This window comes from Tursiops truncatus, chromosome 2 (assembly GCF_011762595.2).
Source record: "Tursiops truncatus isolate mTurTru1 chromosome 2, mTurTru1.mat.Y, whole genome shotgun sequence".
Lineage (NCBI taxonomy): Eukaryota > Metazoa > Chordata > Mammalia > Artiodactyla > Delphinidae > Tursiops > Tursiops truncatus.
In genome coordinates this window covers 63,549,590-63,575,519 of record NC_047035.1, presented here as the reverse complement: position 1 = coordinate 63,575,519, position 25,930 = coordinate 63,549,590, and the positions used below count along the sequence as shown (strand labels likewise).

General features: G+C 37.5%; 2 protein-coding genes across 4 annotated transcripts in view; one reads left to right on the top strand and one right to left on the bottom strand.

The window, feature by feature from the left end:
• Positions 1 to 1,272, top strand: part of LOC101323535 (signal recognition particle subunit SRP54) — an 86,721-nt gene extending 85,449 nt beyond the window's left edge. Inside the window, exon 6 of the mRNA XM_019924038.3 lies at positions 999 to 1,272. The gene's annotated coding sequence lies outside the window, so the exon portion shown is untranslated. The remainder of the gene's footprint in view (positions 1 to 998) is intronic.
• PPP2R3C (protein phosphatase 2 regulatory subunit B''gamma) lies at positions 558 to 25,927 on the bottom strand. 3 transcript variants are annotated; one of them, XM_019924035.3, is made up of 14 exons: positions 25,748 to 25,927; positions 19,186 to 19,313; positions 16,302 to 16,406; positions 15,245 to 15,357; positions 14,738 to 14,835; positions 13,475 to 13,545; positions 10,280 to 10,412; positions 9,026 to 9,081; positions 8,873 to 8,948; positions 7,944 to 8,080; positions 4,952 to 5,089; positions 4,358 to 4,444; positions 2,689 to 2,748; positions 558 to 859 (listed from the first exon to the last, which is right to left on the bottom strand). In XM_019924035.3, the coding sequence occupies exons 1-14, from the start codon at positions 25,803 to 25,805 to the stop codon at positions 671 to 673; spliced, it is 1,449 nt and encodes a 482-aa protein (XP_019779594.2). In that variant the 5' UTR covers positions 25,806 to 25,927; the 3' UTR covers positions 558 to 670. The 3 variants fall into 3 exon arrangements, with proteins under 3 accessions (XP_019779594.2, XP_004325190.2, XP_073656656.1); XM_073800555.1 differs by having other exon boundaries at positions 785 to 859; positions 4,366 to 4,444; XM_004325142.4 differs by lacking the exon at positions 4,358 to 4,444.
• Between the last annotated feature and the right edge of the window lie 3 nt (positions 25,928 to 25,930).

Genomic DNA, 25,930 nt, shown 5'->3' with positions numbered 1-25,930 from the left:
CTTTCATCTCTTAAAAATTAAACAGTATAACTGAGAATCTTTACACTTAGTTAACAAATTCTCTAACAAAAATCCTTAACAAAATGGAGTTAAGTTTTGTAAAATGTAACCCTGGTGCTGGTTAATAAAGGTAGACAAATGTTTTTTATAACAATGATTTTAATTAAAGTAAAATACTAACTTGAATACTTTTTATTGAAACATTCTATTAAAATAAACATCATGTCCAAATACTTGCCAGAAATGAAATGGCCCTACTCTGATGAATGGGGAAGTCTGTAATCTTTGATATACATAATACTTTAGAATATTCAAGGTTAAATGATATAATTTAAACTATCAAGTATTCAAATTCTTAGTGACTAATGTCAGAACTATTCCATTAAAACTTCCTTTATTTCTAAAGATTATACAGATTCAAAGTGGACTCCTACCTTCACCAGATCACACTTGCCATATTTGAGCTAAGTGAAACCAGAATTTACTGACTCCTAATTTGGTCCCATTTCTTCCAGACCACTACAACCAAAATTCCAATAACCAGAACATTTGCTGTGTTCTATAGACATATGAAGTGTTTTATTTAGACCATTTCTAAGGATTCTCCTTCAAAGGTTTTACATGTAGCATTCAAGCTTATTTTGATGAATACAGTCTAGTCTTTGAGAGATCATGTATCATCAAGGTCTGCAGAGTTTTCATTATCATTTGCAACAAGGGCTTCTCTATTCTCGTAAGTCCAGAAGCCATTCAGATCAATTAGAATGGTGGTGACTGTGTCTCCTTGATTACTGTTGATTAAATCCTGAAGAGAGATTTTCAAAGGATCCTTTGGTTTTACCATGTCAAAGATTTCATCCTGCAAGAGAGGAAAAAAATACAATGAAATCTGATATCTGATTCACTTAATTTCTATCATAGGGTGATCTAAAATTCAGGGCTGGCACTTGAGCTTATGTAAAATTTTTTGTTCCAATTTTTTCTTTTTCATTTAACAGGCAATCCACCTCTTCTCTATACGCACAAAATTTTATTGGAAGATTCCTTAGGTACAGGCATACCCTTGGAGATACTGTGAGTTCAGTTCCAGACCACCGCCATAAAGTGAATATTGCAATAAAGCTAGTCATGTGAAATTTTTGGTTTCCCAGTGCATATAAAAGTTATATTTATACTATACTGTAGTCTGTTAAGTGTGCAATAGCATTATGTCTAATAAAATATACATACCTTAATTAAAAAATACTTTATTGCTAAAAATGCTAACCACCATCTGAGCCTTCAACGAGTTGTAATCTTTTTGCAGTAGTAACACCAAAGGTCACAGATCACCATATAACAAATGTAATAATAATAATAATAATAATAGAATATTGTGAGAATTACCAAAATGTGACACAGAGACACCAAGTGAGCAAATGCTGTTGGGAAGATGGCACCGATAGATTTGCTTGACTAGGGTTGCCACAAACCTTCAATTTATAAGAAATGCAATGAAACAAGGTATGCCTGTATGTGTCTTACAGAGGAACTGAAACTCAGAGTTTAAGCTGCATAGCTAATTAGCAGCAAAACTAATGCAGTGTTCTTTGAATATATGTTAACTAACTACTTATATTTTTCTGTTGTCTTCTAACTGGTGATAAAGCAAGGCCTTGATTTAAGTGCAAACTTGGCTCAAAGTAAAAACTTAAATGCTTTAGAGCCAAGACAGTGACAAAGCTTCATTTCCAATAATGATGTCAACCTTTTACTCTGGACCTGGAATGGGTGGGGGGAGCTCGGTATTAAAGAACTAGTCATCCACAGTGACACTAAACTGTGCTAAAAATGACTGGAATATATGGAAGAACCTCTTCTATATTATGACGTGTACTATAAGATTACTTACGGGGAATTAGTACATGTTTTCTAATCTGTTTGTAGTAAAATCACTCAAAGTATTTAATAGCATTTAAAGAGGCAAATTGCATTTTTAAAGGTTAGAACAATTCAGGTAAACGAAATGCATGAACTTTTAATCTTGTGTGTATGTGAAACTTCCCTTTCCAGGTTGGTGGCAGTTTAAAATTACTAGTTCTTAAGTTGCCAGTTGCATAGTTTCAAATTTTTCTCACTTATATTAAACCAAAATAGCCCTTTATCTCATTATACTTGGTTAAAACTGGATGGGTTATTTTATTACATTACTTCACCTGAACCAATACTGGATACTCAAAGTGGTTCATAGCTGGTAAAAGTCTGATTACTAAAATGCTAAGTAGCAGCATGTATTTCAAATAGTGGTAGTTTTCATACTGTAAGATTGATGTTTCCTTAAATACCAAAGCAAGCGAGCTCTTTGAAGTAGCAGACTAAAAACGTGCCTGAACCTAAACAGCTCCCCCAAATTCAGTTTACAGTGGAGTAGCCTACCAAAGGATACAGGCTGTACTGATTCTCTGAGTTTTCAATCAAAATGAATGAATGCTTCCAATGAGAACATGAGACTGACAATGCTAAAATCTTATACTGCACAAATCATTAGTCCAAGTATGTTCTCAGTTTCTAAGGATTTAAATATTAATTCAGAACAAATAACAGCAAATACTTGATTTGGTTCAGTATTTCATAAGTTGCTTTCAGGTAAAAACTTCATTTAATGCAAATGATTATGTGGTGTTATGTAAATTAAAGAAAAACAGTAACCTTGACGTCTTGAAATGAAACAGGATCCTGTCCATGGATTTTCATTAGTTCTTGTATGGCCTGTATTTAGTAGAAATAAATTTTTAAATAAAAAACAAAATACGCAACATTCCCCGTCCTGTCCCATGGTCCCTTTCCAGTTCCATTTCCTATCCTTTCAGACCATAGGCCTCATCATTTTAACCGCTCTTGCCAATATTCTCAAATTCCTTGACCTTGCTTCACATCTGCTGAGGAAAACCTAAACACTGGATTAGTGTAACCATCAACCTTTCTAGACCTACACCTTAGCTATGGAGAACTTCATAAAAAAAGTATACAAGAGTACAGATTACTATTGCATAGGAATGGTCTCCAACCCCAGATGGGCCTTTAACAGGCCTAGCAATTCTGTTATGACCTGCTTCTCCAATTTTCCAGGAACGCTATTCATACCTTCACCATTCTTTAAGGCACCAAATCCACCACCTCCCCTCCCACCCTACACTTTCTCTTCTACTTGACAGAAAAAATGGAGGTAAACCTCCCTCAAACTCTTCTCTTTTATGAACTTTAACAAAAAAATACTGCCTGAGAATCTCCTGTGATGCAGTTGAACTAACAAATGTTTTAGGTGGGAGTCATTCACTGGAAAATGTGAAGCTTAAAATTCTTGGAAAATAATATGTTCCAAGTGCCTACTCTGTAGTGCCACTGATATCAGAATGTGCACAGGGCATCTCTTTGCAGCAGATGAGAATCTGAGTACACTCGAAGCTACTAGAGCAGGAGACCTGGATGGAATGATCTAGAGTGCACCATCTGGGCCCAGCTTTTATCACTGGGATACTGATGTACAAAGGCTCTAAGAACAGTCCAGGACTGTAGGGCTCAGCACCAGTAACTTTTTACCTTAGCCCATACAACCAAGCCTAAATAAACTTTGATAAAATAAAGGTATGAAATATTTTCAATGTATTTAATAAATAAAATTTAATATTCAAAGAGTAGAGGATACTATAAAAAATCTTTATGAAAAGGGATTGAGTATTTAGCTTCCAAAAGATATATTTACTTTGTTTTCCTAAAACTGAATTTTCATTTAATAGGTCTGCCTAAAGTGGGGGACATCCCTATGATGGGTGATATTCTCAGATGAGCCACTGATATAAGCCCACGTAGCATTCAATTTTTAAAAAATGCATCCTAATACTGGGATTGTAATTTATCTTTATAATAATCTGCAGTCATTACTACCTACAAAATCATAATAGAAAGCTTTTCAGGGAATTTAACATGAAATTATGAAATATATACTCTGAAACTCAGAAATCAAAGTTATTTTAAAAGTATCAAAAATTTTTTAAGTGGAAAAGAAAAAGCCTCTGGGGGAAAACTTCTTATGACAAAGATGTGAAAATGTCATTTTTATTGTTTAAAAAAAAATTTCTTCTTACTATCAATCTTAACCATATAAAAATCAGATGGGATGGTCTTCTGGAAACTAGCTATAGAAATGTGGCAATGGAATGGAACACTACTGTACAAAACCTTTCCATCAAGTAGAAAAGTCACCGTTCAAACTGAGGAATGATTTATCTTTTTTTTTCTTTTTTTAACATCTTTATTGGAGTATAATTGCTTTACAATGGTGTGTTAGGATTTATCTTAAAAGGGAAGACATTCCTACATTTACACCTGCTGCAGCTGAATGCTTATCAGGTAAAATACAATCAAATTCCACTTCAGAGCTCATCATGTTATTCTCTGAGACCACCTACGGCACAGAATAAGTATTTCAGCAAATCTGTTTCACACTGAAATGCAGCCCACAATTCTAGCCAATTTTAAAATTTATATTTTTTACAGCATAGCAATTAAAAGAATCTACAGGTACCAGATGTGCAAAACTCCTGTGGAAAGGAGCTACCTTTTCTGTACTGTATAATTAAAGTTTCTGTAGGATTTTACATACTAGTTTTTAATCACCAAGAGCATACAATTTCTCAGGTATGTTTGTATCTCCACTGGCTAATAGCCCCTGACGTATATTTACACACTTTTTAGTATTCTACGACTAATCAAATCAGTATTGATTTAGCCCATTTATGTTTTTAAAAATAGAAAAAAACAAAACTAAAACCTGACTTGATTTCCTTCTGAAATCTGTTAGGTAAAACGCTTTTGTTAAATTTAAACATCCCAAGTTAGATAAAATTGTCATTGGGTAGGTAATTTAAACCAAATTGTATAACAAAGACACATTTACACAAATGAGACTTACCCTAAAGAAATAATTAAGGGAAAAGACATTCAGATATCCTTTGTTCTCAATGTCAAGCAATTTGAAAATATATTGCAGAGCTGCAGGTTCTTTTCGGTTTTCTAATGCAAGAACAAAATCCAGGTAGGTCTTATAGTCCTATAGAAAAGAAAATGACATTCATTAGAGGCCTTATTTGTAATTAACTTTTCAAGTGACTGATGGTTTGAAGACGTTTGTAATCAAAGATGGCAATTTTTGTAAAAATATGAAACGAGAAATCCATACTTAATATATACTTAATGTTGGTTTCTAGGAATTCTACATAGCAGTTTATCTGTACAGGACAGTTTGAGGGGGCACAGCTCATTTTCTTATGAGAGATTTGCTGTGTTAAGCCATAATTTTCATTCATTAGGCTTTTGAAATGGACAGACAGTGACTAACCTTTGCATGTTGCCACTAAATTTGTATTTTCATTTCGGTGTGGTCATTCTGAACTAGTTTTAAACTTTAATTCAGATGATTTCCAAAAAGTCATCTTAAGAGTGCCAGAGTGGCTTCCCTGGTGGCGCAGTGGTTAAGAATCCGCCTGCCAATGCAGGGTACACGGGTTCGAGCCCTGGTCCGGGAAGATCCCACATGCTGCGGAGCAACTAGCCCGCAAGCCACAACTGCTGAAGCCCACGCGCCTAGAGCCCGTGCTCCGCAACAAGAGAAGCTATCACAATGAGCAGCCCGTGCACCGCAACGAAGAGTAGCCCCTGCTCTCCGCAACCAGAGAAAGCCCGCACGCAGCAACAAAGACCCAACACAGCCAAAAATAAACAAATAAATTTATTTAAAAAAAGAGTGCCAGATATTCTACAGTGATCTGACACTGTTCTCATCCAAAAAGGGGGCAAGAGAGTACAAATGAAGGCTGAAAAGACACGAACAGAACAGAAAGCTTTCTCTACGAAAAAGGGATAGTCACAGATTACTTTTTCTGCATGTTTAATAAAAGTAAAGTACTTGGAGATTCTCACTTGGAAAAGTTTATAATCTTGGAAAGGATTTTCTTAGGCTAAGATTAAGAATTCTTTTCTGCATAAATCGTAGTATAAAAAGCTAGAGATGCAGCCTCATCATGGTCTAAACTCCATGCCTAACTGTAGCTTCTGATTTTCTTTATTCACCAGGTTATTAGCATACTCCAAGCTCCTCACTGTTAACTGTAGGCAGCTGTGGGAGTCACGAAGCAGAGTTTTTGCACCTTTCCCTCTGCAGTTGGCTAACGATGGTGTTATTTAGAAAACTGTTATTAAAGCTAAATGATAAAACCTAAAACCCTGATTCTCTTCTGACAGTATGACCATTTCTTAAGCATCATTGGTTTGGAAAAGTTATCAGATCCTTAACACATATTTTTAATAGCAAGAATGGTGACTTAAAAATGCTATTTAGAATTTTCTTCTCAAGTATTTTGCATTGTTGTGATAAAAGGACAGGTGCATGTTAGCAAATCTTTAGCTGCTAAGGTAGCCACTTAGAGTAATACTACCTGATTCTTAGATTTAAATTAAATCATGGCATATGTGGTACTATCTCTGACCTGGTAATTTAATGAATGAACCATCTATATGAAAATAGTCAATAGGGTTTACCTGTTTTTCAGATTTTTTTTTTTTACTAGTCCACACTTCTCTACAATAGGTGCACCGACAATGAAATGAACAAAAATATTAAAATTTTCTGTTTGCCCTGAGTCCATAAAGGAAGTAATGTTTTTAAGCAAATTTACCTTAAGATCAAAGGTTCTAAATAATTTGATCTCAATTATTATCTCAAATAATTTGATCAGTTCATACTTCTTAAGATACTGTTATACACTGATATGAAAATAATGCTGTATCATATCAAGAAAAAGGGCTTTTGTGATTAAGAAAATGGACAGAGGACCTGAAGAGTCATTCTTCTTTTTGTTTTTTTAATAAATTTATTTTATTATTTTATTTTATTTATTTATTGTTTCTAGCTGCTTTGGGTCTTTGTTGCTGCTTTGTTGCTTTTCTCTAGTTGCAGTGAGCGGGGGCTACTCTTCGTTGCAGTGTGTGGGCTTCTCATTGCAGTGGCTTCTCTTGTTGCAGAGCACGGGCTCTAGGCATACGGGCTTCAGTAGTTGTGGCACGTGGGCTCAGTAGTTGTGGCTTGAGGGCGCTAGAGCACAGGCTCAGTAGTTGTGGTGCACAGGCTTAGTTGCTCCACAGCATGTGGGATCTTCCCGGGCCAGGGCCTGAACCCGTGTCCCCTGCATTGGCAGGCGGATTCTTAACCACTGAGCCACCAGGGAAGCCCAGGAGCCATTCTTCTGAAGAAGACATCAGATGGCCAACAGGCAGATGAAAAGATGCTCAACATCACTAATCACCAGGGAAATGCAAATCAAAACCACAATGAGATATTACCTCACACCTGTCAGAATGGCTACCATTAAAAAGATAACTAACAAGTGTTGGCAAGAATATGCAGAAAAGGGAACCCTCATGCACTGCTGGTGGGAATGCAAACTGGTGCAGCCACTACGGAAAACATTATGGAGGTTCCTCAAAAAATTAAAAATGTAACTACTATATGATCCAGCAATTCCATTCCTGGGTATTTATCTGAAGAAAATGGAAACACTAATTTGAAAATATACATGCACCCCAACGTTCACAGCAGCATTATTTACATTAGCCAAGATATGGAAGCAACCTGAGTGTCCATCGACAGATGAATGGATAAAGATGATATGGTATACATATACAATGGCATACTACTCAGCCATAAAAAATAATGAAATCTCTGCACAGGGAATATAGTCAATATTTTACAATAACTTTGGTATGTAATCTATAAAGACAGTGAATCACTATGTTGTATACATGAAACTAATATAACATTGTAAGTCAACTATATTTCAATTTAAAAAAAAGGCTTTTGGAAGTTGTGGGAGCCTAAATTTTTAAAACTTAGAGATTTAAACTACTACCATTTCTCCATCGTAAGTGAGACACTCCTGGAAAACACGGTCTAAGAAGACATTGGTCATGGTTGCTGTTCCATAGCGGGAGAGTTCTTCTTTACTGAGCATGCCATTGTGATCCTTATCAAGATTCAAATATTGGCCTTGGGGAGAAAGATGATCAAAAGACACTTACGACCAAAATAAAGTTCTAACTAAAAGACAAAAGAATAAACACTAACAAAAAGTTATTTTTATTGGTTAATATTTTGATTTTTAAACTAATTATGTTACAGTCATGGTAGACATCTGCTATCCCTGCAATCTCTATCAGAACAACTGTTAAGCCAGAACCAGTCAAAGAAAACTCATCATAAAGGTCATGCCTTTATGCTATTTCACTTACATCATTACTTGTTTTCAGTTTGCAACCTTCTATAACTTTCCTAGGATTCTAAATTAGATGGAGGTAGGGGTCAACCAACATAAATCACTGAAATGCTGGCACTTGAAAGCAGAGGTCAAGGTTGCCAAAATGAGTCACAAGACCACCCAAAAGGACAATGTAACAGACTAATGAAATTCAAGAAAAAAAGCAAACTAGGCCCTAAAACACACCCCTCTGTGGACCCTGAGAGTAGCATTTTATCACAATGCAAGATCACAGGTGATGTTCATAATAATGTTCCTGAGTCAACAATAAAAAAGTCAAACTACATTCTTTATGTTAAAGTGTTAGAAATGTACTAACTTAAATAAGAGTGACAAAAATATAAAACGCTGGTATTTAAACAAGTAAAATTTAATAATCTAGAATATAAGCTCTTAAGGAAATTAGAATACTTTGATCTTAAGGTAAATTAGGCTATGTATAAAACTGTCCTTTGAACTCCAGTTAATGAAACATTAACTGAGGAACGGATAATTCAAATTATAGCATTACTATAGGAACATACCATACACCCGTAGGGCAGAAGGAGCAGAAAACCAATTTGTTTCTTGACTCTCCTTGGACAGTTCCTCATCCCTTAACTATATGAGCATAGAGACATAATTAGAAGATAGCAACTGTGAAGTGATATAATTAAGTAGTTTAAAAACATATTTACCTCCAATAAATCATCTAGGAAGCTGCATGCTAAAATATCTTGAATTTTTATCTTCCCTTTAAAGAACATAAACACAGTAACTTAATTTTAAAAACAAGAGCAACTCAATTTTATAAAAGTATTATTTTAGAAGAGCAACCGCACAATTGATATTTTAAACTTCCTAGCTCTCATGCTCCAAAGTCCTTACTATGTATTTCTGTGAAAAGGGAAATCTGCAGGGAATAGTTAATAAAATCTCATATAGGTATGTCTACCTATATACCCCCAACTATATACATCCAATTGAGAAATTCCAAAATTACATTGAGACCAGATTCCAAAAAAAGTTGTGTTAATTTTTTTGTGGTTATGGATATGATACTGTCAGTAGTCAAATAAGGAGACTGCTTCCAGTTTTCCTTTGCAGGTTCTGGAATAGAAAGCAGTATAGAGGCGTGGTTAAGAGAGATGGGATTTAAATGCCACTCCTAGACATGCAATCCATCTAAGTCTTAGTTGCTTCACACATAAAATGTGGGTAATAATACCTTCCTAATGGAGTTATGAGAAGAAAATGAAAGAATCTATGTAAAATGCTTAGCACAGTACTTAGTACATAATAAACAGTCAAAACTGTTGGCTATTATTATTGCGTAAATTTCCAAGGAAAAAGATGTGTGTGTGCCTATAATGGAGGCGTTTAAAAAAACTGACAGCTACCCCATTCTGTGATGGACTCACAGCTGCATTTTCAAGGACAGAAGGGGCTTTGATTTGGGCCTCTGTCCCAGACACATGTATTTAAGCCTAGCAGGTTAGAATAGTTGATAAATGTACTGTGAATGAGGCAAAATTTACAAATCTGATCCTCATATAGGATAGTTAACTTGAAAATGAGAAAAACACATCATGGCTAAATGGTCCTCCTACCTCCCAATTCATATTTTTGATCAAAAAGAATAACGCTACAGTATATTACCTATCAGGGATAGCAAATTATATCAGAATACCTGGCTTCTTAGATCTGGAGAGAATATACTTCATTTTAGAGATGAAAACATTGTAAAAAGGTTAGGTGATATACCCACTGTCACACAGCTGATTATGGTTGGCACAAGTAAATCAAAAGATCTACATGTCAAAAGATTTATATATTAACGGCAATAACATGTTAGGAAAATAAATAACATTTTAAAGACTTTTCTCTAGTTATTGAGATTTAGAAGTAATGATAATCTTATAATATCTAAGTTAGATAAGATTTTCTTTTACCTGTTCTTAGAGGGTCTAAAAAGAAGAAGAACTTCCTAACTGCTGTACAAACATAAAAGGAGTAAAAAGATTTTTCCAGCCCATCTAATTGTGGCAAAGTAGGGATAAGTTCCAATATGTAGTTTTCTAAATCCTGAAAGAACAAAACAAAATAAAACTTGAAAGCGTTAAATGTCTGATCTTGTTTCTTCATGAGATACTGGAATATAATTTCAGTCCTAAAAATTATTCAGTATTAAAACTATATGAATGATGAAATAAATTCATTTGTGACTGAGTTTCAGATATTTTTCTTGGCTTGTTGTTTTCTTTTAACTTTGTTTATGATGGTCTTTGCTCTCAGATTTTTAAAAATTTAGCTGAACTTACTGTTTTTTAGACTTCTGAGCTTTGTCATACTTAGAGAGGCTTTCCCTATTCCAAGATTACATATTTAAAAGCCTCTCATGGTTTCTTATATTTATTTTAATAATTTCATTACTTTTGCTTTATCCATTGTAAAGTATAATGCTTCTAGTTCATTTGAGACACTTTATAATTTAGTTGTAGAACAGATGGCATCTCAAACATGGTGTGTCCAAAATTGGACTCTTATTATCCCCAACCCTGGTCCTCACCCATATTCCCCTATTCCACCATTTATTCAAAGTAAAAAAGTTAAACTTGGTTCCTACCTTTTCTTCACCAAGGCCCCCACCCCTTACCCCCAAAATCTAATCCAGCAGCAACTTTTTGTCATTGTTGGGGTGTGTGTGTCCAAAATATATACTAAATTAATCTATTACTGGCTTCTACAGACATCACCCTGGTCTGGGCCACTATCATCTCTCACCTGGACAACCAGAGTAATTTCCTAATTATTTCTTCTTTGACTCTAGGCTCTTTACAATTCGTTCTCCACACATCCAGTAATTTTTAAAAATGTAAACCAGGGAGTTCACTGGTGGTCTAGTGGTTAGGAGCCCGGAACTTCACTGCCGTGGCCAGGGTTCAATCCCTGGCCGGGGAACTGAGATCCCACAGCCACATGGCCAAAAAATAAATAAATAAAATAAAATGTAAACCATATCCTGACAGATTCAGCTTAAAAATTCTGATGGCTGGGCTTCCCTGGTGGCGTAGTGGTTGAGAGTCCGCCTGCCGATGCAGGGGACACAGGTTCGTGCCCCGGTCCGGGAAGATCCCACATGCCGTGGAGCGGCTGGGCCTGTGAGCCATGGCCACTGAGCCTGCGCATCCGGAGCCTGTGCTCCACAACGGGAGAGGCCACAATAGTGAGAGGCCCGCGTACCGCAAAAAAAAAAAAAAAAAAATTCTGATGTCTTCCCATTAGTCTCAATATAAAATCCAAACTCTTTATCATGGTCTAACAACCCAATATGTGGCCCTGCCTACTTCTCCAACTTCACCTCCTGTCACTCTAACCCTCGCTCATATGCTCCAGCCACACTGGCTTCCTTCTGCTCCTAGAACAGGTCAGGTTTAACTGTGCCTTGCGGACACTGAACTTGCTGTTCCTTCTGTATTACATTTTCATAAGGCTGGCTTCTTTCTCATCCTTCATGGCTAAAACTCAATCACTATCTCAAAGAGGCACCTCTTCCATCTTATCTAAAATAGTTCCCCAACCCCAGTCATACACTTTCCTAGTACCCTATTTTCTCCTTAGAACTTGTCACTCTTTGAAATCATGTTGCTGATAATTTAGTGTCTGCCTCCCCACTCTGCTAGGAAAAAAGCACCATAAGAGTAAGGCTTAGCAATGTACCTGGCACAAATAAGTGTTTGGTAATTGCTTATTTAATAAGATTTAGTAAGTGAATGAGAGTTTGCCTATACTACTCAAATTACAGATGTTGGCTCTGGAAATTACTGTCTTTTAAATAAGGGAGACACAAAATCTGGTTTCAAAAGGCAAAGTGCCAAGGTTAGGAGAGTTACTTCTTTTCTTTGAGAGAAATGTTTTCTTTCATTGAGAGAAGGGAACATTACTCCCTTTTAAACACAACTACAGAGATATACTGTTGCTTTTCTCTCTCTTCCTCCCATTCTTCTTTCAATTTTTGTTTCCATTCATGGGAAGAGGCAAGAAAAGTTTGTTTTGTAAACCAACTAATGGCTGACAAGAATTCTCAGAGCTATAGAAGTACTCCAATATCTGACCTGAGTAAGTATCAACTACTGTTCAATACATCTTGCAAGAACCTTTTACTGTCAAGCTGATCTGAACCTTAAAGGACAAGAATTATACTGTGGCCCTAGAAAGGTTTTTAAGTGTAAATATCCAGTATGAGCTAACAGATTCTATCTATAGAAATCTGGATAAAACAGAGTGCAACAAATTATAACAGGAAACATAAACTATAACAGGGAATTTACATTTCTTTAAATTTTATATCTGAATATTTATTTAAGTGATTAATTAACTTGGTTCATATTTATGCATAACTCCCTTATCCCTTTGTATATATTTGGGAAAAAAAGCCTGAGCTGAAAAGAAGATATAGATTGATTGATTTACTTATTTATTTATTTGCTTGCTTGCCACGCTGCGCAGCATGTGGGATCTTAGTTCCCCGACCAGGGATCGAACCTGGGCCCCCTGCCTTGGAAGCTCGGAGTCTTAACCACTGGACCACCAGGGAAGTCCCCATATAATTGAGATACCCACACTTACAAGAATAGTGATTTGGATCATGAGGCTATAATTCTCTGTTGATAACCTGTTGATAACCAAATTAGTGCCTAATGGGAAATAAATAGCCTCTTGGTAACTGACCTTACAACCCAAACCTGCAGGTGGGACTATAGTCACATTATTTTTCTTATATTTCCTAAAAAAGGAAAAACTACTGGCCCTTACATTTTAAAACAGTCATACACTGATAACACTCATGAATAACCAAAAGTTTTTCACTGTTTCTTCAATGATTTTTAATCCAGTTAAAACATTACATTCTTTTCTTCTCCTTTAAAAGGCTTTTTTTTCTTTAAAGGTTGGAGAAAAAGAATTTAGAAAGGAATTTTTGTGACCAATATACACTTAAAAAGTTCTTTAGTAACACGTTATTTGTAAAAACAAACAAAGCAGAGAAACAAAAACAAAATAAGAATTATCTGTAATCTCAACACCCAGTGATAACTACTGTTTAGCATTTTGGTGTCTAGCATTTATTAAAGTAGGTTAATACTTACAGATTCCCGGAGATACCCTTGTCCAGCAACATCATATAAACTGAGGCCTATTCTTGTTTGATGAAGCCAAACTGACAATAAAAAAGAAAATGAAATATAATTATTAAGATTTATCCTTCAGTGTGTATATATATATATATATATATATGCATAAAAGGAGATAGATTAGAGAGACAAGCTAATTTAATGACTCTATAAACATATTTTTCTCACATGTATTACTTATCTCATTAATCCAAAAATTGTTTGAAACAAAATAAATATACCATAGAATTAACTGCAGATATCAACAATTCTACCATGCCTAAAGTGACAGTAAAGCTGATGCCCTTGAGAATACTGGTGTTCCACCAAAACAGGAGTTCTGATATTATGCCTTTAATGAAGCAGCTTTTATTCTACTGAGGTTAATTACCACAACCAAATATTAAAGCTGGTACACACAGGACTTGACAGGTCATTATGGAACTTATAGGAATCATAACAATTCCAACTTGTTTAATAAATACTCCTTGAGATGATGCTACAGTTGTGAGTTTGAAACTATCCTCTCAGGCAACTCAACCTGTAATATATTGGCGAAATAAAATTACCAGTGAATTAAAGTATTTCAAATAACCATCCATTAAAACTCCTGGTTCAGCTTTTTTTTTTTTTAGTGTTTATTTATTTTTACTTGTTGACAGTTTTGATTTATTTATTTATTTATGGCTGTGTTGGGTCTTCATTTCTGCGCAAGGGCTTTCTCTAGTTGCGGCAAGCAGGGGCCACTCTTCATTGCGGTGCGCGGGCCTCTCACTATCGTGGCCTCTCTTGTTGCGGAGCACAGGCTCCAGACACGCAGGCTCAGTAATTGTGGCTCATGGGCCCAGCTGCTCCGCGGCATGTGGGATCTTCCCAGACCAGGGCTCGAACCCGTGTCCCCTGCATTGGCAGGCAGATTCTCAACCACTGCACCACCAGGGAAGCCCCCTCAGCTTTTGATATATCTAGTTAGCTAGTATCTTCAAGATACATGAGGCTTTTGTTTTGTTTGTTTTTTATAATAATGAACCCAAATGTATGGTAGAAACTTTCAGCTCTAGTAAGTTCCAGGAGAGAATCATAATAATAGGAAAACAAATCTTGGTCAAAAGACAAGAATTCTGTTATTCAAATTTACCAAGAGTTGTTTGACATGGAAGGGATACTATAAAAGCACTGACTGGAAACCTACTTGATTCCCAGATAGAAGGAGTTCAAGTACAATGAAAATGAAATCACCTTTTCTCATGACATAATTAAAGAACTGCATGATGGAAATTCTTCCATAAGAATCTGTATGAAGGAGTTTAGCAAAGACTTTTGCTGTGAAAAATTGCCTAAGGAAAGGAAATAAAGATTAAATCATCTGCCAATGTAATATAAAAATGACTTCTGTATGATTTTGCAGACAACAGCATAAATTCAAACAATTAAAAATCAAAGTGGTGGGAAAAAAATCAAAGTGAGAACTATAGTTCAAAACTGAAAATGTTAAGCCATACATCTTTAATTCTATTGTCTTAAGAATGAGGACCTATAATGCTGTAAATAAGCTATATTATTTCTTTTAATAACTTTATACCAATGTAATTTTCTTGACTGTAAATAATTTTATTAAACTTTATTAGTTTAATGAAAAGCTGACTTAAATTATCATATTATTGACTTAAATTTTCATTAACATTTACTTGAGGCATTTAAAATGCTTAACATAACATACTCCTTTGTTAATCATATTATTCTTACTTGCACTTTGGTCCAGCTTTTTCACCAACCTTTAAAAAATTTTCATAATTAATCATTGCTTCCTCTCCAATCATGGGTGGTGTCTGGTGCTTGTCCAGCAAAAACCATAAGTTCTTAGGAGAATTGCAGAAATTAAGATGTTATAATCAACTGCACAAAATTTAAAAACGTAGTTAAATGTGTTATTTCCATTAAAGTGATAGACTACTGTAGGGTCAAAATGCAAGGGTTTAAATCCCAGCCCTGCTCTGTGATCTTGGACAGTAGACTTAAAGTTTCTGTTTCAATTCTCATCTGTAAAGTAAGGATAACAGTGTCTACATCATATAGTTACACAGATTAAAGAGGAACAGTATATGAAAATTTTAGAACTTAGTAAACACTCAATAAATGCTAGCTATTTATTTATTTATTTTTGCCATGTCACATGGCATGCGGAACCTCCCTGCCCAGGGATCGAACCCACACCCTCTACATTGGAAGCGTGGAGTCTTAACTACTGGATCACCAGGGAAGTCCAATGCTAGCTATTTTTTATCATGTTATTAGTAATCAAAAGGATAATAGGAGATGATAGTCTTCTTAATATTACTCCCTACAGTAGTGGCTCTCAACTTTGGCCACACATTAAAATCACCTATGGAGGGCTTCCCTGGTGGCGCAGTGGTTGAGAGTCCGCCTGCCGATGCAGGGGACACGGGTTTGTGCCCCGGTCCAGGAAGATCCCACATGCCGCGGAGCGGCTGGGCCTGTGAGCCATGGCTGCTGAGCCTGCGCGTCCGGAGCCTGTGCTCCGCAACGGGAGAGGCCACGACAGTGAGAGGCCCGCGTACCGCAAAAAAAAAAAAATCACCTATGGACTTTAAAAAACAATACAAAACTATCCTTGGGACACACAAGCTTTGCAGCTGATTCTGGTGGGAACCATCGCTACAGAGCCTGTGCTTTCAGTCACTGCACTACTGGCTCCATTTAGGCACCCCAAGATCCCACATGACACATGTAGTACAAATAAGAAATGGTGAACCTCCAAAGCAACCTTTTATTCCATTCTTACCTGTAATTCTTCATTATCTAACAGTTCCCTGCTTTTCCTTTGCAGAAAGACGGCTCTGGATTCTTCTCTTAATTTCTGTAGTAAGACCTCATCTTCAGCTGGCAGCTAAAAATACACTGTAGAGTTAATTTCTACACTTAAATTCTAGACTATTGGGTTATGCAAAATGTATTTGGCTTCAAAAAACTATGTATACTACTGTCTCAAAATTACTTTTTGTATCTCAATCTTGCTTAATTTTAGGTCATCATTTATTTAAAAAGTTCATTTAATAAAAAGAGATCCACAGAGAATTCAGTGATCAGTGAAGCCAGTTCTGCCTGGAAAAGGCTAACCATCTAGCCCAAGTTTCTTTATTTAGATCCATACAGGTTTACTTAAAAATTAAACACAACATTTAGTATGTGCCCATAATATATCAGGCATCAATACACTCATTCTAATTTAATCCTACTAGCCCTGTGAGATGCATTTCATCATACTCAATTTAGAGGTGAGGAAATCAAGAGATGGATGACTTTATCAAGAATACATATGCAGTTAGCCAGTCCCAGACTAAAGATTTAAATCTTCAGAGTCCAAGTCTGTCTTAATTTCTTATGAGTTGTTTGGTTTGGTTCCCTGTACTCCTCTGTCCCCTCAATTTCACACCTAATGTTAATGACTTGCTCAAAGTTGTGCAACTAAAGTAACAAAATTTGAATCCGGGTCTTCTGACATCAGGGATTTAGTGTATTTTCTCTTCTCCATCTCATTTCCATCACTGGGTAGTTAGGTACCTCTCCCAATTAAGTAGACTTTAATGCTATTTCCTAGTGACTGCTAGGAGTAAAGTACTATGACAGATGTTCAACGTAGGATAACCATCTCCAAACTAAATGTATCCGAATGTCATGCTCTTATTTTACTTTATGACCACCACTTTTTCTATTTTCTCAATGTAGCTCAAGTTTCATTTTATATTTGTAGAGCACTGTTCCCATTGTAACCTTAGACTAATAAAGAACTAAATTAGGATTGGCTGAAGAGCGACAGTTTTAGCCAAGTATGCTTTTTGAGACTGGGTCACCTTACTTCCTAGAGATAATTAAGCCGATGTCTGCTAGTTGGCCTCCAAAGCAGAGGTTCGTCCTCCTGTGGTGATTTCCCTAAGCAGGGCTTTAAAATGACTCATTCTAACAACTTCAAACAATTTGCTTTGAGGATTTCTTCTTACTTTTCTGTAACTTTGCCCCATTAAATGTAGCTAAGTAACCCACAGTCCAAATTGGGGGCTATGGTTTTCACTTTTTATTTCTAAGAACTAAGATGCCATTCCTCCCATCAAAAGGGATGGAGAAGGAATATGCATTAGGAGGTGAGGCTGGGGCTGAGACTGGGATTGTGCTCCAGGGGCTAGTCAACCAGCTAACCAGCCAAGGAGAGAAGTGGCGACCAAAGATGACAGGTGGTTTCTCTAAAGCAGTGGAGTGGAAGTAGAGGAAGAAGAAACAAGGGAAAGAACATCCCACAAATCCACATCTGCAGACCAGAAACCATTTGGGATCTGGAAGAGGTCAGAGAAGAGATGGAAATGGGGGAAAAGGGGATTCCCTCAGAAAACACAAGGGGATGGTTGGTACTAGAAATACAGGAAAGTTGAGTCCTGGGAATGGAGTAATGTCAGCATCTGAGGGCTGTTCCTGGGTTAGTAAGATAATGCTTTCACAATCCTGATTACATGAAATAATGAATATAAAATGCTCTGAAGTACGTAGACACTCAATAAATGGCAGTCCTCTTCCCACTCCCCGAGACTATAAAAAATTCTCAGTTGTCTAACTGCCTCTGATTAAGAAAGTGTGAAATGCAAAACAGCAACAGCAGTATGTATGATGTGACCCCATTTTTGTTAAACACACACACACACACACATAGAAATATGTAGAAGGATTCATGTAAAAATGTTTATTTACATCTCTGGGCAATGTTATTATGGGAAAATATCAACTTTACCTGTTTTTTCTCTTTTCCATGACAAATGTGGTTTAGTCATATAATTCTTAAAAGTCTGGGAGACATATAGTATTACAAAAAAGTTTCCAGTAAAATGGTTCACATGTACACAAGTACAAAAAGAGTTTGTACTTGAAGAAATAAGTTAAAATTATCTGGATAATCTACCTCACTCCTTGATGCAAGCAAAACAAAATATTTACTTTCTTTGCAAATAATGTTGTAATTAATTGAGTTTAGGAGGTAACAGGTTTAAGAGATATTCAGCTAAAATTCCAAAGTTAACTTTTCTATAGTAGTTACATTTCCCATAATACTAAATAGGACTTATTCTTTTCAGAAGCCTTCAATTTCAGCTGTAAATATCTTTCTTAAAGTCTTACTGTTTTATCTATAACCCTCCTCAAAGCCTTCTTTACCATTTTGGCACAAGGAAACATATAATTAAGTATAACTCTTAAAATTTGTTTTCCACTCTCAATCTATTTTTCAGTTTAGCCTTGAGCAAAACATTTTGCACCTTATGAGTAAAAGACAAAGTTAAAAATTGTGATCAGCCAAGTAAATCTAAGTCTTATAGAAAGCCTGGCAACATAATCCAAAAGAATACCTACTAGTAACATCCATAATAAAAATTAGGAGGAAGGAAAAAGCCTACAGTTCAAAAAAAGTGGCAAATAACAACTTTGTGTTTTTATACCTACTTATATGAAAAACCAAGATTTAATCAGGTCAAAAATAATAAGGTCAACTAGAATGAAACAATAAATGTACAAAATTTAAAATATAATCAATTTGTTTATTTATAAAATATAAGATTTTTAATCCCATTTGAAAAATTACATTTCATTTACAAACTCTGCAAGACATTTGCTTAGATACCACTTACCCTATAATAAAACCGGGGAATGGTCTTATAGAATTCATTTGTGTTTTTTCTACCTCCTTTCCATTCTGAGTAATACTTGGTAAATAAATCCATTTCTTCATCTTTTAATTCTTGTTCACTTTTTTTTTCTGGTAACAAAACAAGTTAAGGAGGGGAAAGCACTTTTAAAATCAAACAATATTTTTTTCAAGACATCTATACACTATGGTCTAATTACAGTACAAAAAAGGCCTTCACAATTGTACTTAGACACTAAGCATCTATATTAACTTTCTTGAAATACCAAGAATCACTATCTTCAACGGAAACAGCCTCCTCTACATCTTCAAGCAGTTCTCAGATGCTCCCTCCGCTTATTTTTATCACTATACTTGTCTCTTTCTCAAGTCATTGCCTCTCTTATAGACCTGACATGTTCTAATTCATTCAATCAAAAGTTCTCACTGAGCACTTACTCCAAACAGAGCACTGCACTAGACATTGGGGCTAGAGCAGCGAGAAAGCAGGCACAGCCCTTGACCTCATGGGAATTTCAGTGTCATAGTCACTATTCCTCTACCTATCTGAAGTTCACACCTCAGGGTGCTATTACCCAACCTGCTTGCTGCTGGCAGATGGCCATCTCATTTAGCCATTCCTCTCATGAACCATGAGACTGGTGCACAGCTTTCTTCACCTGCAATCATTATGGAAGAATAAACATTTAGGTGGGTGAAGGTGCCCCCTCAACTCTGAAGGCTTCCACCTCTACTGCACTCTGTTCACTCAGAAAGACCACAGATCTTACCTGTTCCTGTTCTGAAATCTTAAACTTTAATATACTCTCAAAAATTTTCTCTCCTTCTGGTTGTTATTCAAAACCTCACTGCACTAGCACAAAAACAGACATACAGATCAATGGAACAGGATAGAAAGCCCAGAAATAAACCCATGCACCTAGGGTCAATAAATCTACGACAAAGGAAGCAAGAATATACAATGGAGAAAAGACAGTCTCTTCCATGAGTGGTGCTGGGAAACCTGGACAGCTACACGTAAAAGAATGAAATTAGAACATTCTCTAACACCATATTCAAAAATAAACTCAAAATGGATTAAAGACCTAAATGTAAGACCACAGACTATAAAACTACTAAAAGAAAACATAGACCACTCTGACATAAATCGCAGCAATATCTTTTTGGATTCATCTCCTAGAATATTGGAAATAAAAACAAAAGGGACCTAATTAAACTTAAAAGCTTTTGCACAGCAAAGGAAACCATAAACAAAACGAAAAGACAACCTACACAACGGGAGAAAATATTTGCAAACAATGAGACCAACAAGGGATTAATTTCCAAAATATACAAACAGCTCATACAACTCAATACCAAAAAAAAAAAAAACCCCCCAAAAACCCAACAAAACCAAACATTCCAATCAAAAAATGGGCAGAAGATCTAAATAGACATTTCTCCAAAGAAGACATCCAGATGGCCAACAGGCACATGAAAAGATGCTCAATATTGCTAATTATTAGAGAAATGCAAATCAAAACTAAAATGATGTATCACCTCACTCCAGTCAGAATAGCCATCATCAAAAAGGCTACAAATAATAAATGCTGGAGAGGGTGTGGAGAAAAGGGAACCCTCTTTCACTTTTGGTGGGAATTTAAATTGATACAGCCACTATGGAGAACAGTATTGAGGTTCCTTAAAAAACTAAAAATAGAGTTACCATATGATCCTATAATCCCACTCCTGGGCATATATATGGAGAAAACTATAATTTGAAAAGATACATGCACCCCAATGTTCACTACTGGAGCACTATTAACAATAGCCAAGACATGGAAGCAACCTAAACGTCCATTGACAGATGAATTGATAAAGAAGATGTGGTATATATATACAATGGAATATTAATCCATCATAAGAATGAAATAATGCCATTTGCAGCAATATAGATGGACCTAGAGATTATCAAACTAAGTGAAGTCAGACAAATATCATATGATATCGCTTATATGCGGAATATGAAAAAAAAAGATACAAATGAACTTATTTACAAAACAGAAAGAGACTCAGACATAGAAAACAAGCTTATGGTTAGCAAAACCTCACTGCACTTCAGCCTCATTGAGATCTTCAATTCTGTGATCTGTTTTCTCAAAAGTTTTTCCTCTTCTTGGTCTCACTTCCTTCTCAACATGCGTGTAGTTGTTCCCCGAAACTCCTGCCTGCGTTTCTGCCATATCTGCCTTGTTAATTTTTAACCTTGGACCAATTTTATAATCTGTTTACTAATGCTCAATGGTGCTGGAGAAAACTGCCAAATTTTGCAAATATTTGGTCCCACAAATTTATTTCACGGTTACTAATAACTCAGCCTCCCCAAACCACCAATACATATTTTATTTGCGCCTGATGTCCTCTTGGTGACTGACTGCTCCAGACTTTCACTACATTCCTCAAGCTCCCTGTGTTCACCCTCAACAGATGAGAATCCCACCCAGTTCACCAACAACTGAGTCTACTGGGCATGGATACCCACAAACATCTAAGTGGAGTGGGAGGACAGGAAGGTATCAAATCTGCATCTTACTTTCTTCCTGCCAGTTTCAGGGGAAAACGTAGCTCTTCTCTCACCCAAGGCTAACCCCTCATTGTCCCATCTCCTCCGCAAAACTCCTTCCTTTCTACCTGTTGCCACACATAATTCCTTCTTCCTCATCCACTTTCTCAAATGAAAGGCCTGTGTTGGTGATCTCTACTTTCTTACCTCTAACTATCTCTTTATGCAATCCTGCCACTCTATGGAAACTGCCGGGGCAACATGTGACCTAATTGTTTAGTTTAATGGACACACCTGTCCTTGATTTCTCTGTTAAATTTGATACTGTCCATGATTCTAAACTTTTTGTAGCTTCTATGGGACCACACTCTGTTGATTCTCCTATTTTATGGCTATTTCTTCTTTTTTCTTTTTTTATTTAACTGATCTTATTGTCTGTCTTTATTCCAATTTTTATTGGAGTACAGTTGATTTACAATGTTGTGTTAGTTTCTGCTGTATAGCAATGTGAATCAGTTATATATATACATATATCCACTTTTATTTTATTATTATTATTTAAATAAATTTATTTATTTTTGGCCGTGTTGGGTCTTTGTTGCTGCACGTGGGCTTTCTCTAGTTGTGGCGAGCAGGGGCTACTCTTCGTTGTGGTGTGCAGGCTTCTCATTGTGGTGGCTTCTCTTGTTGCAGAGCATGGGCTCTAGGCGCGCAGGCTTCAGTAGTTGTGGCACGTGGGCTCAGTAGCTGTGGCCTGCGGGCTCTAGAGCACAGGCTCTGTAGCTGTGGAGCATAGCCTTAGTTGCTCCGCGGCATGTGGGATCTTCCCGGACCAGGGCTCGAACCCGTGTCCCCCGCATTGGCAGGCAGATTCTTAACCACTGCGCGACCAGGGAAGTCCCTCTTCTTTTTTCTTAATCTTCTTCCTCTATCATTTCAACTTTCATAGTTTAACCTCTAAGCCCCAAACCTATGTCACTAACCCAGACATTGCACTAAACTCACGCATTCAAAACAAAACATTTTCATCCTCATGCTCCAACATACCTAGAATAACTTTCCCTATCCCTCACCTTACTACTCTTCTTCTAATTCCATATTTCCATCTCAGTAAGTGGTCCTACTATCATCCAATCACCTGAGCCCAAATCCCAAGAGTCACTTTAATTACATCATTCAACTATTCTAGGGATACACAAGTACATGTGTGAGTGGATGACTGCATACACACATGCAGCTTTCAACAGTGTCAGAGATACTGACTCTCTCACTGAGATAAAATTGACCAAAAAAAAAAAAAAAAAAAATGAAGGTGAGGAAGCTGCCTATCCAGATATCCAGGGGGAACTGCATTCCAGGAAGAAGGAACAGCCAGTGCCAACGCACGAAAATGGGAGTGTCCCTGGTGTGTGCAGGGAAGAGGGAGGCAGCCAGTGCAGTTGCAGCAGAATGAGCCAGAGGGAATAGCAGGAGATGAGGGACACCAGATAATGGGGGGGGCAGGCCACTAGGCCTTTGGAAAGACCTTGGCTTTCATTCTGATGAGGGTGAGAGCCACCAGAAGGAATTAAGAGGCTAATGCAGTAATCCAGGTGACAGATGGCGGTGGCGTGGGCCAGGGTGGCTGCAATGGAGGTGGCTAGGAGTAAATTTATTCTGGATATATTTTCTTTTTAGTCCCAGGATTTGCTGACACACTGGATGTGGGTTTTGGAGAAAGAGAGCAGTCAAAGATGTCTCCAAAGGTTTTGACCTGAGTAGATGCGATTGTCGGCAACTAAGATGGGGAAAACTACGAGCAAGCAAGTTAGGAAGGAGAGTGGGAGTTCAATTTCAGACAAGATTAAGATGTTAGATCCAAGTGGCCATGTCAGGTAGACAATTATTGATAGATATATGAACCTGGAATTTGGGATGAGGTCCAGGCTAGAGATATACATTTGGGAGACATTAGCAAATAGACATTATTTAAAATCGTAAGAAGGTAAGTGTAGACAGAGAATAGACAATGACCAAGGCCTCAGCCTTGGGCCCTCAAATGTTAAGTTCTTGGGAGGAAGAGGAAGAAAAAGCAAAGACTGAGAAGGGATGACTGGTGAGGTAGTAGGAAAACTAAGAGAGTGTGTCTCCCAGAAACCAAGAGAAGAAAGTATGTGTAGGAGGAGGGAGTGACCTACTATGTTCCTGGCAGGGGCTGCTGGCTGGTCAAGTAAAATAAGGACAACTGAGCACTGGAACAATGTGAAGATCACTGACGATCATGACAAGCAGGAATCAGAGACAACGACAGATTCAACCAACAACTCTTTTAACAAGTGTTGCTATAACGAGGCATAGCTACAGGTGGAAGTTAAGAAAGTTTCTCTAAGGTGGGAGAAATACCACCATGTTCATATGCTGATGGGAGTGAATGAAAGAAAATCTCATGATGCAGGAGACAGAGGATGACCATAGGAGTACATCCTTGAGGAGGCAAAAATGGGGTCTAGCACATTGATGAAAGAAATAGCCTTCAACAGAAGTAAAACCTATACGATTTACTTACTATTTTATCATCTCTGCCAACACTAAAGTGTAAGTTCTACAAGGACAAGGATTTCTGTTTACTGCTATAGCCTAGGTTATCCAGATAACAGACATGTGATGGAGTGGGTTTAGGAGTGAAGGGGAGGAGAAAGCACAAGTACAGGTAAATTTTCCTAGAAGTTTTCCTATAAGGGGTGCGGAGAAAAGTAGCAAAAGCTGGAGGGGGTTGTGAGATCAAATGATTTTTTTTTAAATGATGGGGGATATTACAGCATGTTTGTCAGAGCTGATGAAAATGAACCAGTAGAGAAAGAAAATTTGATGGTGTATAAAGGAGAGGATAAGGCCAGAGTGAAGTCAGTGAATAAAAGAAAGAAACGCGATCCAGCGTTGGAGTACAGGGACTGTTGGCCAGTTCACCATTTTAACAGTGAAGGCAGAGTGCACGGTTGCCTATAGTGGGTGGGGAGTGGGGGGGGGCTGACAGAAATGGTAAATGGGAACAGGTGACATTCCTCTTTGATTGCTTCTACTTTCTCAAATATATATACTAGTTCATCAGCTAAAGGTAAGGAGTAGATAGGACATACTGAGGATTAGAGGTTTGGGAGATGAGAAGGAACTGCCTTAGAGTGTAGGAGAGTGAATGTCTAGGGTAACGCGGAAGAAGTGTAAATGAATGACTGAAACACCTACTTTAGGTTAGTGGACATGAATTAGAAGTGAGGAAATTCACCAAGGTTTCGTTTTTCCTCTAACTACTTTCAGCTGTCCTGGATGCAGTTGTGAAACAGTAAAGATAGTTTTAACCAGGTTGATTAACAAACGTGACGCAGAGGGAAAGAGATAAGGAAAAATGGATTATTAAGTCTAAAATGGATAAGGAGGGAAGTGGAAAGTGTGACAATAAAAAGGCGGTAGGGGTAATGGATTATAGGTTCTAATAGGATCAAAGGGTTGATGGCGCCAGGACTCTCAATTATCCCTCACAAGTCTAGGTCAGGACCATGCAAGTGCGTGGCTAAGGTAGCTTTTCATTCCCGCAAATCCCTTCCCAGCGAAGTGTGGGTCAAAACTCTCTGAGGGCTTCCCTGGTGGCGCAGTGGTTGACAGTCCGCCTGCCGATGCAGGGGTCGCGGGTTCGTGCCCCGGTCCGGGAAGATCCCACATGCCGCGGAGCGGCTAGACCCGTGAGCCATGGCCGCTCAGCCTGTGCGTCCGGAGCCTGTGCTCCGCAACCGGAGAGGCCGCGACGGTGAGAGGCCCGCGTACCGCAAAAAAAAAAAAACCCAAAAACAAAAAACCCAAAACTCTCTGGATCCCTAAACCACATCCCAGTCAGCCTCCTTTGTCAGGAGAGGTTTTACCGAAGCGAAAAACACGGCTCCCAGGTGCTGCTCCTCCCCATCCATCCTCCCCCCTACCTCCCGGCGTTTAGGGCCTGGCTCTCTCTGCGGGCGGCCCCTCCCAAACTCACTGTTTGGACCGGTGTTGGGCGTCGCTATCCGCCGGCGAAGAATTTCTTTCCAGTCCATGGCTGACTCCGGCCCAGCAGTTCCCGCATTTGCTGTTTACTAACCGCTCCACCCCCTGCCAGCTCCGGCGTCAACACTGCCCAGCCCCGTAAAGGTTATGAAGGCCGCTTAATCGCCATCTTGGA

Excerpts from the sequence above, each read along its gene's own strand:
- PPP2R3C (XM_019924035.3), bottom strand. The coding sequence starts at position 25,805 with ATGGACTGGAAAGAAATTCTTCGCCGGCGGATAGCGACGCCCAACACC. Across the intron at positions 14,836-15,244 it reads AAAGCTGGACCAAAGTGCAA|GCAATTTTTCACAGCAAAAG; the intron begins GTAAGAATAATA and ends TCCTTTCCTTAG. Across the intron at positions 5,090-7,943 it reads TCACTTACGATGGAGAAATG|GACTATAAGACCTACCTGGA; the intron begins GTAGTAGTTTAA and ends TCTTTTCTATAG.